We start from the raw sequence: 16,029 nt of genomic DNA on the forward strand, positions 1-16,029 counted from the left end.
GTCCTACCTATGTGTGTAAGTTTGTTTCAGTTAGTATGATGGAAGAATAATGGAAGAAGAAGAACAATGAGTTGAGGCTTATCTTCCGCTCCACTCTGTCTCTCTCCCTCTCTTCCAACAAGTAGGCAACAACAACCAGGGGCTGGTGACAGTGTTTATTGCACCTCCTAATAGTAGGCGAGAGATTTTGGGTTGGGTCAAACAACGCAGCAACCATTTTTGAGATTTTGCTGTGGAAACTCTGAAAATTCTCTCTCTAGAGCATTCTTTTATCTTCTCTAGCTTGTGCTCAGCCATTCTTAGCAGATCTCAGCCATTTGGAGAAGATCTCAGTCAAATTTGATGGATAGCAAAGGAATTTCAGTTGTAAACCGTAATTATTAGTAAAAGTTGGGGTTTAGAAACCACCTTGGGACCTTTGCCAACAAGGGGCTTTTGGATCAATATAGGAGATTAAGAAATCTTGGTCTTACTCCATCCAATTGCAATATAAGATAAAGAAATACTACAAGGGGCGCCAATTTTAGTTTCAATAAGGTGTCAAATTTCCAATATTGGTATGGCAAAGTGTGTACTTCAATTTTTGTGAATTTGCTAATTATTGTAATTAAGTGCTTGATCAAGATTTCACCAATCTTTCCAAGAAGAAAAGCTAGTTTCAATGCATCTATTTTCTTGAGATGTCTATATTTATGGCATAAGCTTTTGGAGATTCATATTCAACCCAAGTGCTGTTCAAATGTACCATCACAATGTGTTTTTGCTAACCAATATTCTTGTGCAGATGGGCCCTCCCATTCACAACCAATCAAACTAATGGCTAAGGTTGACCTGTTCTACCTTTTTGTGTATAAGCCAAGAAATGGGATACAAAAATGTATGAATAATCTCATGATCTCACGACTAGCTTATGCTTTTGTAAGTGTAGGGAAAAATGTGAGAATGACAATACTTTGAACTTAACCAGTTTGATCAATTAGCACCATGAAAATTAGAGAGAGAAAGAAAGAAAGATCTATTAATGTCTCTAAAAGGCCAGAGTGGCCTATGAGACCATAACCAATACAACTGGTATCATCATCTCTCATCAGATAAGAAGAGATAAAATTTATGTGTAAGTTTACATGGTATATTGGAATGAGATGTATGGAAACTGAAAAAGTTGGAAAAAAAATTAAGTTTAAAAAGATGAAGAGTGTAGGGTATCTCCCCCTCAGTCTATGGAATCCACTAAGACTCTGCAAGCTACCTCCGACTGAGTCAGCATGCTAATCTGCCTCTGTAACGAGCAATCGTGATGCGAATGTGGTGCATATGGGCATGCCTATGTTGCTGAGTAGGTACTCTAGGGCATTGTGCTCTGCGTAGCGTTGTAGCTCTATCAACTGTGATGCCTCCTGATGATGTATCTCGGCAATGCCTATCAGTAGGAGATGTAGTTTCTGGGGTGGTCGCAGCAAGGGTTTAGCTACGCTGAAGTAGTCTGTAATTGCTCTCTGGAGGGGTGGATGATGCTAGGATCGCCTCCTATCCTATAATAATTGTGAGAGTGGAGGTCAGGATCGAAGCTCAGCACATAAAATAGTAGACAGTAGAGAGTGAAGCACGACACCCAATGCAATAGACTGAAAGAATGTAAACTTAAACCTTAGGGTTTTAGGGGGGTGTTCACACCCGAACACGGTAAGTGCCCGTAAGTGTGTGCCATAAGCACATACGAAATAATACCATAAGTCTGGGGGAAAAAACCTCTCCTACCGAGAGTAAAAAGTGCCCCCGTGTCCTACTGATCACCGACACTCCGATGTGAGCGTAGGCGTAAGTGAGGAGTGAGCGAAATACCCAACAAACCCCCCTGGAGTGAAGAGTGATCAAGAGTACAAGGATCATCCGCCACCAAAGGAGATCAAATTTAAAGCATTGCGAAATGCTTCAAATTTCTCACGAGGAAGAGCTTTGGTGAAGATGTCTGCCACATTACTGGATGTCTGCCACATTATTGGTGGTAGGACAATAGACAAGGCTGATATCACCTGCATGTAGCCTCTCTCTGACAAAGTGATAATGTATCTCAGTGTGTTTCGTCCGTGCATGAAGCACTGGGTTCCGTGTCACTGCAATGGAACTTTGACTGTCAGTGAACAAAGGAGTAGGCTCCGTAATAGATACATCCAGATCAGCAAGCAAGCGTCTAATCCATACGCATTCAACTGTGGTAGTGAAAGCTACCTTGTATTCAGCTTCACATGACGATGTGGCAACAGTGGATTGTTTCTTGCTAAGCCAAGATATGCAAGACGAGCCAAGAAAGAAACAATTGCCACTAGTGGAGTGACGTGAATCATTTTCACCAGCCCAATCAGAATCACTGTAAGTATGTAACTGCAGTGGTCCCCCCTTGGCATAAAGCAATCCAAGAGATCTAGTACCCTGCAAGTAACGGAAGACACGCTTAACAACTTGCCAATGTGATATGCTTGGTTGATGCATATATCTGCTCAGGGCTAAAACTGCAAACTGTATGTTTGGCCTAGTGTTGCATAAGTAAATAAGACATCCAACTGCTGGAGCATATGTGTGTATATCAAACAAATCATTGTCATCATGTAATGACAGTTTAAGTCCAGGTTCCATTGGTGTACAAACTGGCTTGCAATCCTGTAAGCCAAACTTCTCAAGAAGTTTACCAATGTATGTTGATTGTGATAACCCAATACCTCTAGCATCATGTATGAACTGAATGCCCAAGTAATAATGCAAAGACCCAAAGTCTGACATGTCAAAAGTTTGCTGCAAATTTTGTTTAAATGCTGAAATCTGATCAGCATGTGTCCCTGTAAGCAAGAGATCATCAACATAAAGACAAATGATCAGCATGGATCCCCCCTCTTTACATACGTAAAGGGTAGACTCAGCTGAGCTGTTTATGAACCCTTGGCTAAGCAAGAAAGCATCTATCTTTGCATACCAAGCTCTAGGAGCTTGTTTCAAACCATACAAAGCTTTTTTCAGCTTGCATACCAAGTGTTCCAAGCCCTCAACTGCAAAACCAATGGGCTGCTGTACATATACTTCCTCATGAAGTTCCCCATGTAAAAATGTAGTTTTAATATCCAACTGATGCAGAGTCCATCTATAATGAGCAGCCAAAGCAACCATAGACCTGATGGTCGTCATACGGGAGGTAGGAGGAAATGTCTCCTCATAGTCAATGCCTTTTTTTTGTGCATAGCATTTAGCTACAAGCCTTGCCTTGTATTTGTAAATGGATCCATCTACATTCCGTTTCAGCTTCTAGACCCATTTTGTTCCAATAGCTTTCTTCCCAAATGGCAAAGACACCAAATCCCATGTTTGATTCTTAGTGATAGAATCCAATTCAGCTTTCATTGCTGCCATCCAATGCACACTCTGTTGTGCATCCTCAAAACATTCAGGCTCCTCATCATCGAAGGTGCTTGCTGCCATAACGAACTCCATGGTATGTGCAATATCATGCATACGAGCTTGCCTTCTAGTACGACCAGCCATGGGTGCATCCAAATGACTATCTTTCATAGTCTGTAAATACCATCTAGGCATTTGTCTTGCCTCTTGACTGTGTATAAGCTCTTGCTGAATTTCAGTTTCAGCACTTTGTTGAATATTCAGATCAGCCAATGGCTGATTTTCTACATTTTCGAAAGGAGTAGTTGGCTGGAGTTCACTTGCTGAAACTCCAGCTGAATCACCAAATGTAATGGGCAGCAGCCCTTCAAATACATCACGGGCAGCTTGATATGTATCTAAACCAGCCAAGGACAATTCTGATTTTTCATCAAATAGTACATCCCTATTGACAAATATCTTTTTAGAAACAGGATCATAGAGTCTGTAGCCTTTGCTCTCACTGCTATATCCCATAAAAATGCATTTAACAGGCTTGTTATCTAACTTTTTCCTGAGTACCTTTGGAATATGTGCATATGCAAGGCACCCAAAGGTACGAAAGTGTCCAATAGAAGGTTTCCGGTTGTTCCAAGCCGTAATTTTCTTCAATGCTTTGGTGGGGCATTTGTTCAAAACATGGCAAGCACACATGATGGCTTTTGTCCAGAAACTGTGAGGGAAGCTCTTTGCCTTCAGCATACATCTAGCCATTTCCATGAGTGACTGATTCTCTCTCTCTGCAATCCCATTCTAGTGTGGAGTATAAGCAGTAGTGTACTGATGGACAACGCCATTCTGCTTCAAAAGAGAATTCAGCATAGAGGACATGTATTTCCCCCCTTGGTCTGAACGGAGAGTCTTAATTTTACAACCAGACTGATTTTCAACAAGTGCAAGAAAAGCCAAGAATGTATTATACACTTATGACTTTTTTACCAAAGAGTAGACCCAGCAAAATCGAGTAAAGTCATCAATAAAAGTCACAAAATAGTAACATCCTCCCAATGACTTTGTTTGCACAGATCCACATACATTTGAATGGACTAACTGCAATCTTGCTGTTGCTCTAAAAGCAACATCACGGGGAAACGAAAAACGATGCATTTTCTCCAATAAATCCTTCGCACAAGTGCTTAGGAGGTCTCTCCAGTAGAAGTAATCCATCTAGCATCTGCATACGCTGTAAGAGCATTAAGCTGCCAAAGTTCACATGCCCCATCCTAGCATCCCATAACTCTGCCTGAATCATAGTAGGAGTAAGAGTGGATGTCAAATACGTTGACTGATCAACTGAAAGAGCATCCAACTCGTATAACCCATGACATAAAGTACCTGTGAAGACTAAAGTCATGTGTTCTTTTTCTCTCACCATGGATCAGTCATCATCAAATGTGACGTGTAATCCACAACGTGCCAAAGAAGAGATAGAGTAAATTCTTCTTTATGCCTGGCACAAATAAAGCATCTTGTAGGCGGAGAATAGAGCCATCAATGGCTGTGAGCACAATCTCCCCAATACCTCTAACAAGGTATGATGTATTGTTGGCACACTGTACAGACTTGCCACTTGGAGCTGCATGAATAGATGCAAATAAATCTATGCGAGATATAATATGTCTAGAAGTACCACTGTAAAAAAACCAAGTGCGTGCATCCTCAATAGAGCTTAATGCTCGATCTGCCCAAGAGGTGTCATAACTGCATGTGTAAAAACAATAGTTCTTGTTTGTAACAAAGGACGCGGACTCCGTAGCAGTGGAAGGAGCATCAGAAACAGACATTCCTGACTCATTTTTCTTCTCTTTGGCAATGTGCTTTCTGCACTCAGTGATGTAGTGTCCTGGTTTCTTGCAGTAATGGCATTTTCCCTTTTTGGCTTGCGTGCCCCCTTGTTTTTTGTTTGCGTGGGATGTGCTAGAAGTCCCAGAACTCTGCGGAGCATTCTTCACTTGGCTGCCTTTGCCCTTCTGTCTAGCCATAAAAGCCTGCTCAAAGGCTATAGCATCCACACCACTATTCCTCCGTGTTTTGCTCCTCCTCTAGAAGCAAACAGACTAACTGAAGAAAAGGGATTGGCTGTGCGGCAATCCTCATGGTGAGGTTTAAGGCCGTATGAAAAGCCAAGTACAAAGGAGGTAATGAGTTCAAAGTGGTGGATATCATCTATGCATCCGAATAGTACTCATCAACATTCATGAGTTGCTCTCGCAAGTCCTGAATTTTGTTTAAGTGATCCTGAATAGAATCACCTTCATCCATTTTCAATGTTTCTAGCTCTTTCTTTAAGAAGGAGATGTGAGTTTCATTATTGCCTACAAACATATGCTCCAAAGTTAGCCAAGCTTCTCATGAAGAAGCTGCTGAACGAATGTGGGGGATGATTGACCGCTGAACTGCCAATGCAATCAGCGACAAAGCCTGTGCATCCCGTGTATCCCATGCTTTTTGAGTTGCTGTTCTTTGGGAAAGTGGCTGAAGTGGAGCAGGCTGAGGTGCCTGTGGTGCACGTCCTCCTCGAGGAGGAGTAGCTGGAGCCACAACTCCAGGTCGAGCTTCTTCTTTACTGCCATAATCCCCAAGATTTTTGGCCACAAGTACATTCTTCATCATGAAGGACCAAAGTGAATAGTTATTTCCATCCAATCTGTCCTCCTTGGATACATAGATGAAAACATCTCCTCCCTGATTGGCCATGATTTTCAATTACCAAAAAAATGCAAAAGAGCAATTTCGAAGCAGGACTACCCTGGAAATCTGAAAATTTTCAGAAATTGTAGGAAATAACTTTCTGCAATTAGTGTACAGAGGTGCACTCTGTCAAAACTGTCTGTTATACACACAGTCTAATGTGCAATCAGTGTTCAGCAACACTGTACTAGCAAAATCCCCAAAATTTCCTTGCCTCGCTTTTGTCAAATCAGTCTCAGTGATTGTAACTACAGTGCGTATGCCAATGTTCCCAGAAAACATAAAAGGCCCAAATTTTTTGAAGAATGTGCCCAAAAAATTTACATCCAATGCGTCCGAGACATGTTTCTGAATGTTGTGCCTGTTGCGTAAGAACCCTTGCTTGCAGAAATTGCAAGAGATTAAAAATTTAAAAAAATACCAGAAAAAAAAACGCAGAGCCGTCAGGCATCTTTCGACGGGTACGGGTTCATTGGCGTCACACGTCGCAGGCAAGCTGACGGACATGGTGACTGACATCGCAGGTGAGTTGGTGGGCTTGGCGACTAACGTCGCAGGGTAGGGGCAGTGCTGGACGTCGGGTGACAAGTTGGAACTGGCGGCGCTCGAGCTGAGCTAGCGGGTGACGTGGATGCGTGCGGCAGTTGGCAGGCAACGCTAGTGATGGGCACAGGGGGCCGTGTTGGGCAAACAGACGAGTTGTGGACGCAGGTTTGAAACGGCGTAGGGAGAGGCAAGCGCTTGACGTCTAGGCAGTAGGAGTTGGATGAGTAGCTGATGAGGCAGGCATTGGCGGGGTGAGAGCTGTCTGGCGAGTGCAGGACGAAGTGTTGTAGGACAGGGCGCTAGTCGAGCTGCTGTAGTCGTGTCGAATCCGATGGGCAGAGTTGGAGCTCCCACAGGCTGAGCGGAGCTGAGCTGAACAGAACCTCGGCTGAACAGAGCCAATGCTGCTCTAATACCAAATGTGAGAGTGGAGGTCAGGATCGAAGCTCAGCAGAGAAAACTATAGACAGTAGAGAGTGAAGCAGGACACCCAATGCAATAGATTGAAAGAGTGTAAACTGAAAGTACAAGGTACAACCCTTAAACCTTAGGTTTGTAGAGGGATGCTTACACCCGAACACGGTACAACTCTTAAACCTTAGGGTTGTAGAGGGATGCTCACACCCGAACACGGTAAGTGCCCGTAAGTGTGTGTCATAAACATATATGAAATAATACCATAAGTCCGGGGAAAAAAACCTCTCCTACCGAGAGTAAAAAGTGCCCCAATCTCCTTCTGATCATCGACACTCTGATGTGAGCATAGGCGTAAGTGAGGCGTGAGTGAAATACCCAACAATAATAATGATCTGTGTCGTTGGAGCTCCAACAAGAAAAGGCCCAAACATCTTTGGTCCTCATATTCCATCACTTGTCTTAGTGGTCCAGGGCCCTCCTTAAAGAGGCAATGATAGCGGCCTCGGATATCATAGTATACAGTACATCTACAAATGTAGTGCTCCTCCGTCTCTGGCTCCCATCCACAAAGCTGGCACATCCTCTCATCGATTGCAATATGGCTCCATTGACCTGTCTCAATCATCAGCTGATGCAATGATGTGCGGATTTGACCAATAGCAACTCGGAGTCCGTGGGACAGTTGAGCATCCATGTATTTAGGCCTCACTATGAAACCGTCATGAGAAAGCTGCAAGAAGTGACTTTAGTATTGTGTGGACACACCAATTTACTGGAAACCCCTCACATACAACTCTATTGAAGAGATTCGCCAAGATAGGGGCCAGTGCAAAACATGCATGTGCAAAATGCTCTGCCACAAGGCCATCTTGATCATGTGCTCTCCCATTCTTCAACCTCCAATTGGCATATCTCACCATCTTTTCTGTATAGAAACCGCATTGTGTTGGCCTAGAGTTTGATGGACAAGGTATTTGCTCTTGTGATGGAACATCGTATAGTGCCCTAGCATGTTCATTGCAAACCATATCTCCCGAGAAATTTCCTCCATGCCCTCTTGCTGTCCCTGCTCAGAAAGAGCTGATACATCTTTGACTCTAGTTTGGCTAAATAATCTTGCCAGACGATGAAAGACATTCCGTGTTTGCTTATGTGTACATGTCCCTAGTGTAATATCCCTTTGTAGGTGGGTTTGCACTTATCATCATACCAAGCATTTTGAGGGGCAGTACAATTGCGTATTGCAGTAGGGCCCATCTTATATGGGAATGCCTCTGAAGCTATAGCATGTAAAACCTTCGCTAGAGACTTAGTGGCATCTTCCAATGGTTCATGTTGGTCTAGTTGACTTAAGCCATCTTGTAATGCATCACTATAGATGTGCGACGTTTGCTCTAGAAATTCATAATGTGGGAATGTGTGTGAGTGTGTGCATGTTTCTTGTCTGTGACTACATGCTAGAGAGTAAATTTTAAGATCGCATGGTCGGCCGCTATACTGATCGGCTTATCAGATTTCTTGAAATCCTTAATTTTTGGAATTAACGCTGTCGAGCCCATTACATAGTCCACCACACTGGCCCCTTTTTTGCTGTTCCAACAAGTGAAAGTCCACTCCCGGCCATCTTAATAGGCTATTGAATATAGCCAAGCATATTGGAGAGGTATCTCGTGCCATGCTCAACGAAAAAGACTTGCCAGATTTTTATTGGGCTGAAGGAGTTGCTACAGCAGTCTACATAATGAACAGGACTCCCACAGCAGCAATACATGGGATGACTCCAGAGGAAAGGTATACTGGTAGGAAACCAGATATTTCTCATTTGAAGATTTTTGGTTGCATTGCCTATGTTCATGTGCCAGATGAGTTGAGATCCAAGTTGGATCCAAAAGCGACATGAGCACTTCCCAAAGCTAGCAGATGGGATCCATATGCTGTCAACGCCTTATCTTGAGATGTCCTGGCAAGCCCTAGTTCATCCAAAGCCAATTCCTTAAACATTTCATGTTCGGTATCATAAAAGGTAGGCTGCTCACTTTTTGTTTGAGCATTAAAGTCTCCCATTAGTAGTATGTCTGCAATACTTGCATATCTCGTAATATCTTCATGTAGTACTTCAAATGGTGATGCTTCCCCAATAGCAAATGTTGAAGAGGCAGGTGGGAAGTAGCATACTGCAACATATAGATCCGTCAGGTGCCCTATCCTTAGCCTTACCCACATGTATCTAGCATGCACATCTCATGACACCACGTGAATTATGTCTTGGAAGCTCTCACGATAAAGAGTAGCCACCTCTCCTGACCCCTTGGTTCCTCTTGGTCTATGGGGTTGAGGTTTGTATACGATCTCCCATTTATATCCCGCAATATCCAGTAATCTAGAATTTGTACACCGATGTGTCTCTATATACATAGCCGTATCTATCTCACGAAAAATGTCCTCAAAATCACCTGCATTGAGTCTCATTGAACCATTACAATTCCAAAGGGACATCTTCAACGTCTCATAGGCCTCGTATCGTCATTGTGACCTCCATTCTGCGATGATTACTCTGCCATCTCTATACACATCATACTTGCAATTCTCTGCTTTAACTGTGCGGGTGTGAGATCCTCATCGAGGTAAATCTTTTCACCCTTCAAAGCCTTTCTTTTTAATAAGAAGGCCCTTTTGCTACCCATGTCCCCAAATTTCAGCCTGAGGATCTAACCTCTTTGGCCATTTGGATCACCTATCCTCCAAGCATCCATAATGCATGTCTCGTCTGCACCCATCTTAGGACAAAGTGTTTTGGCGTCCTCTTGGGGGTTTCCTTTTTTAGTCCACCCCACCACACATACACGCAATGCACGGAGTTTCCTCTTTGCTTCCTCCTCTAGTGTTGCATTCATCATTTCTACTTTGTTTTGAGGCACCCCTTTGTTTCTTCTGACTACCTCGTTTCATTGTGCATTTTCATTCACTGTTTGCTGAACATTTTCTACTTACTTATGTGCTCCCTTTACCACATTCACCCATGTGTGCATGTCTTTTTTTAAAATTTCCACCTCTTTCTTTTATTCTGGTGCATCTGGCATTGTAGTTTGTGCATCCATCATTGACTTGTATGTCACTAATTCATTCTTACATGACTCTAACTGCCTTTTGAGCTCAGCAATCTCCATGTCCTTGGCTGCTATGCGTGCATGTGTATCAGATTTCAATGCATCCATATTTGCTTTCCAAGTGTCCCTTACCTTGTTCAAGTTATCTATCATATCCATTTGCAAGTCAGCCTTGATTTTTTTATATTTTGCATCATTCCAGCCATTAGAGCATGATATCCCATTTGCTTCTATAACATCACTTAGTTCTTCCCTGAATATCTCTTGCAAATTTCCATATACATCTTTTTGCTTTGTGTCCATGTCATTCATGACTTTTTGATGCATGTTGCCACACACCCTCATGCACGCTTTCAGGTTTGCATCCATTTTAGCATTCAATTGCTTTCCCCATGTTTCATGCATCACATTCATGTCACTTGTCACCTTGTCAAACATTCGCATACATATTGTTGCAATCTCAGCTCTTATGAGGGCTTTCATGTCATCCAAACCATTTGTTGCAGTCATCCTTTGTATCTTTGTCCATCGCTTGGCACTTGTGGGAGTGGCATTTTTACGAGCTTTCCTTCTGTTTTGTTTATAGTAGAACTTTTCGTCCTTAGTGGGGGTCTTGTACTGCCCTTTTGATGCAGTCCCTCTTGTGGTTGGCCCAATTCGTTGTTTATTATAATAAAGCATAAATGCCTTAGTCTAGGGTAAGTATAAAAGGTGGAGATGTAACATGTATAGCAACTTTTTGCCATTTTACAAACATTACTTGTTTGAGGTCTCAACATCCCACCATCTAAGAGGGTGAATACTCTTGGCCACCATACCTTGCTGCAGCCTCTCATCATTTGATTCTCAACCAATATTGGTAATACCATTTCTTGCCAAGCCACCTTGGCTATGGCTTCTTGGCATTTTATGCCTATTTCTTGTATTTTCAGTTTAAAAGCTTGCTATGGGGCTTTATTACATTTATCAAGTTCAGTCTCATGTCCATTAGTTTCTTTGTCAGTAGTCTCTACCATCTCGCAGTTTAGGACAGCTACTCAGTGTGCTTGCATTGACCCTGCAGACCCTTCTTAGACAACTCCCAATATACAGTGACTTCCAGGGCAGCCAGAGTCTCCCTATGCAGAACTGCAGTAAGCTAATTTTTTGCGAACTACAATAAGCTAATTTTCTTCTTTAGTGCTTGGATTAGATTAAGTAGAAAGTACTTCCTGGATGAGAAATAGATAGGAGAGTACAAAGCACGTGGCTGAATTTTCAGCATGATAGCTTATTTCAAATGAAGAGAGAGATCTCTAATACTTAGGTGTGGGGCTTGGGTACTTAAAAGTAAAAAGTAGAGGCTATAAATAGAGACCTCCAATACATAGGTGTGGGGCTTGGGTGCTCAAAAGTGAAAAGTAGAGGTTATAAATAACAAGTGTTTGTTAAAAATGACAAGTGTAGGGACACTTGTCTCTTCAAAATGACACGTCCTATTCTAGATACCACATGTCACTTTTCTAAAGAAAGAAGTTTCCAAACCTTCTACTCTAAAAATATCTCAAATGATTAAGAATTTGAGATAGCTACCAAAGACAAAATTATTCCTTGCAAAATTTTGGAGCCTTTGACACAAATAAAATTTCCATTTGAGCAAATTCCAAAAATAGTAAGCTCTTAAATCTTGGGAGTCGCTAAATTTAGCTCCTAAAGAGCTTCATTATATAGGTTCACCGGTTTGATCATGAGCATCTGGTTTCACGTTTTGAAACCACTTAGTATATGGGCTTCTAGTCAATGTGACTATGTGAGTGTAAAAGTCTTAGTCATTTGATCTTTTTGGTCAATTTGATTACTTGACTAAACTTTTAAGTTCATTGGACATCTTGTCAATGAGTGATGACCCAAGAATAATTACAGGGTGTGGTGGTTATTGTTCACCTTGGTATGGAAGGATGAACATTTAATTATATTTTGAAACACTTAAATAATACAATCACCTTTCAAAGTACAAGAGTATCAAATTAATTTGGAATCATCGAGCCAATATGTGTTGGTAACAATGGATATACAAAAGGTTTACTACACTATTGGTTGGTTTTTGAATGTCCCCAGCAACATGTACTATTTGTATTGATTTGTTGCTTGATGATGTACTAGTATCATGATAACCACCCTTTGAAGGCTGCAGGATGTCCTTGTAGGAATTGGATCTCTATGGTCACCTACACACATTTCTATATTTTGATCTAGGAAGTTATTTGAATGAGTGGTAGCACCATCTATCCATGCTTTATCCCTCATTGGGGAACTAACACCTGCGATAGGAAGTGAGCTCTTTTTTTCTTTTGCTTTTTCATTTCTCAGATCTACGACAAGGTGTTGATTTCTCCATTGCTCTAAGCTTCCAAAACCATCAGTGGGCACATCAGGGTGATTGTCTATGTTTTTACTACTTATATAGGCAAGATGATCCTTCACTTGGTCACACTCCCCATTCTCATGGCATGTCAATAGTTGCATTCCCACGAGTTCAGGCCATCTCTAAGTCCATACTTGGTGATGAAGTGTGAGAGACACTACCAAAACTCTCTCTCTTTCTCATGGCTGCAGCTTGCTCTAAACAGGGAGAACCAGCTGCAAGCAAAGGAAAAGATGGCAAGAGAGGAAAATGGAGAACAAGGGAGGGCTGAAAGCTGAAGGTCAAAGTGGGCCGAAACAAGCAGCAGCTGAGTGGAGTAGACTGATGTAAAACATCTTGTCTGCAAACCATTCAACTAACTGGGGCTAAAAAAAGTCCAAAAGTTCTGAGGATATTTGCCTTTTCCACTTTGACATCCTGAAATAAGTTTTAAAGTTTCTGAAGTGTGTCTGTTTCAAGCTGCCAAAACACAATCTATGGTTCTTACATGCTTGGGAATCATTCACCTTTTGTCACTTATGGATCCCCATCTAATCTGGCATTATAGACCGAGACCAGTTTATCAGCCTTTCATTGTGCATCTTGCTCGAGTGGATAGGCAAGGAGGAATGAACCCTCATGCTTTTCTTTTATTTTCATTTACTTGAATTTTGTACTGTGTATATACCTTAGTGATATTTGTTTTTGAGGTACCTTGTAAAGAGTTTTTCCTTCTCAAAGAAAAAGGATTGGATTTTGGACAATGCTTGTGACCAGGAGGTGAATTGAGTCCTTTCAAGGCCATGGACTACATTGTTTGTTGCAGGTGCCTGATGTGGGGGGGGGGGGGGGGGGGGGGGGGGGGGAGGGAGATATTCCCATGCAGAAAAGGTCATCTCAGGGATGGGATTGCTTAGACAGTAACCTTTTAAAGTAGCTTATAGGTTCTACATGGTCATTAGAGGCAGCAGTGTGGGACGGTTTGTTTGCACCGCCCTTGAGTGTCCACAAGATTCCCATCTCAAAGTATGGGTCACTAGCACAACATTTGCCTTCTTGTTGCCATGGAACTTTTTATTCTTTTCTAACACCCAATGATCAAGGTTATGGTATCACTAATTAATCTCATTTGAAAGTTTAAAACAAAGACAGCAACTTAAAACAGAAATCAATCTCAGCCACAACAAAGTCAACTGATTTAACTTTAGGTATGGCAGCTAACTGAAGCTGTGGGTTTAAACCATAGAATCTAGATATGATACTTCATAGATGCTAGTTGAAAGGTTGGGCTTATGCTAGTTGAAAGGTTGGGCTTCTCAAGAGGAATGTTTGGAAGAGGAGTTTTAGCAATTGACAATATGAAGGATGTTAATGCAAAGACATATTGCTAAAGTAACAATTAATTGCTGCAGCTTAGGACTTTTACTGAAGTTTATGCCAATATTTTCAAGATTTAGATCCAGTTTAGTTTATGCTTCAGTGAGGAAATCATCTTTTGATTCACTCATGAAAGCTATGCATTGAAGTGTGCTGTTGGCTTTTGATCAGTATGGGCAACACATGGTGATGATATAAGTATTCAATATAGTGGTACTCATGCATTGAAGGGAGACTTCGTCCGGTATGCTGATTCGTTGAAATAGGATGTCTTGATTGTAACTCTTCATTCACATATTGATTAGGGCATCATGGTAATTTTTCTATTAGGAAGGCATGGGAAGCGGACCATATTTGGACTCATACAAGATGGATATAATGCACTTTTGCGTTACTATTTCAATAACTTTCATGATGGAAGTAAGCAGGTACACATGTAAGGCTCAAGTGACATATTAAGTGACTTGTGGTTTTAAGCTAAAAGATTGTTTTCTTTGAATGTCAATAAAATCCTCTTGGGAATTCATTTCTGTATGTTACCTAAGTTCATAGTATTGCAGGATGCGCTAGATCTAATATCTGGACATTATGTTGTGAGCCGGCACAAGCCTTCACCATTCCAACTGAATGGTTTTGAAGCATTTGCTGTAAGTCTTTAAACCATTTCTTACTTTACATCAAATGAGTGATAATGCATTTGTGAGTTATCAGGGCTGCAAAAGTAATGACTAGTTGGCACATGATTTATGTGAGTAAGAGGTGAATATGGGTGTCACTTTGAAGTTCTTGAGGTCACAAAAATATTAGACTAATAGGTCAAGTTGGCCTATAGCATGTAGTGCTTGTACCTTCTCCTCTATTCTTCTTGCAAGGTATCATTGATGATGGTGGTGGCGGTGAGGCTGGAGTTTGGGAGCTAGATCTTACCCTTCTTTACCACTTGTATCCATTGCTTCATTTCTCCACCTGCTTGAGGCTGTTCTCGAGTATTTTCACCCAAGAAGTGGCTTCCTTACTAGTCTTTTATTCTTTTCAAAAAGAAAAAAAATGTAAGAGGAGACTAAGAAAGGTAGAAACACAAAAAGGAGGATGGGAGGAGCTGGTGGCAGGCTGGGAGAGGTGACAGCAAGCTAGCAAGAGTTGGCAATGTGAGAAAGAAAGAAAGAAAGAAAGATATATTAACGTCTACATAACGCCAATGTGGCCTATGAGACAAAATCCAGAGTACATCCATGTGTAATGTCATCTCATCAGTAAGGTAAAGATAACATTACAAATAAGTGGGTGGCCTATGAAACAATACTGAAAATATACTGAAAATAACTATACGATGGGACTATACTAGGGTTGAACCATGTGTAGTGTTGTTTCATCGATAGAAAAGAAAAGGAAAGGAAAGGAGAACCAGATCTAATAGAGCCATGTACAAAAGTGTGGTGGAGACTATGGGTTGTCGCTGATCTCAAGATCTGCACATGGTCTCAGCTATGATGTAGTCCCTAGCTGCTTCACTGATATGCCTGGTGGTGAGTCTTCGGTGTCTTGTGATAATGGATCTAATCTAACTATGGTGTGGCCTCCTTGGATGTGGTCCTGGTAGACGGGGTTGTCGTGCTCGACGAAGGGAAATTGCTCTATCCAATGTGACTCCACGGTGTGGCCTGTAAGGTGTCTAGCAGGGTTGCTCTGTCTCTGCTAGGCTGGTAGTGTCAATAGGGTCGGCTCTATAGAAAAAGTCTGTCACTGCTCTTTGTGTATGTCCTTCTGGATGAGCTGGCCTCTTGTCTCACAGTGGTGCAGTTTGGTGCTCTCGAGCTCCAGGAGGAAAAGACCTAGGCATCTCTGGTCCTCATACTCCATGACGCGACGAAGAGGTCCAAATCCATCACGGAAGAGGCAATGATACCGTCCTCGTATGTCATAGTATACTATGCATCTGCATATGTAGTGCTCCTCCGTCTCAGGCTCTCGACCACAAAGCTAGCAAGTCCTATTCTCTGCTAGGGTATTTGTCCATCTGCCTATCTCCATCTGAAGCCTATGTGAGGAGGTGCGAATCTGTCCGATTGCAACCCATATGCC

General features: G+C 41.9%; 1 protein-coding gene across 13 annotated transcripts in view; it reads left to right on the forward strand.

Annotated features, from left to right (window-relative positions):
• LOC148018114 (phosphoinositide phosphatase SAC8-like) overlaps positions 1-16,029 on the forward strand; it is a 175,929-nt gene that overhangs the window by 119,075 nt on the left and 40,825 nt on the right. For 12 of the 13 annotated variants that reach the window (XM_087661234.1, XM_087661233.1, XM_087661235.1 and 9 more), the window contains 3 exons: positions 14,119-14,191; positions 14,282-14,375; positions 14,508-14,594. In XM_087661234.1, the coding sequence (XP_087517360.1) occupies positions 14,119-14,191; positions 14,282-14,375; positions 14,508-14,594 (254 nt within the window). Of the gene's footprint in view, positions 1-14,118; positions 14,192-14,281; positions 14,376-14,507; positions 14,595-16,029 lie in introns of those variants that run through there. The other variant, XM_087661236.1, reaches the window with a different exon arrangement.

Source organism: Lygodium microphyllum, chromosome 21 (assembly GCF_053477565.2).
Source record: "Lygodium microphyllum isolate KBCC chromosome 21, Lygodium_microphyllum_v1.1.10, whole genome shotgun sequence".
NCBI lineage: Eukaryota > Viridiplantae > Streptophyta > Polypodiopsida > Schizaeales > Lygodiaceae > Lygodium > Lygodium microphyllum.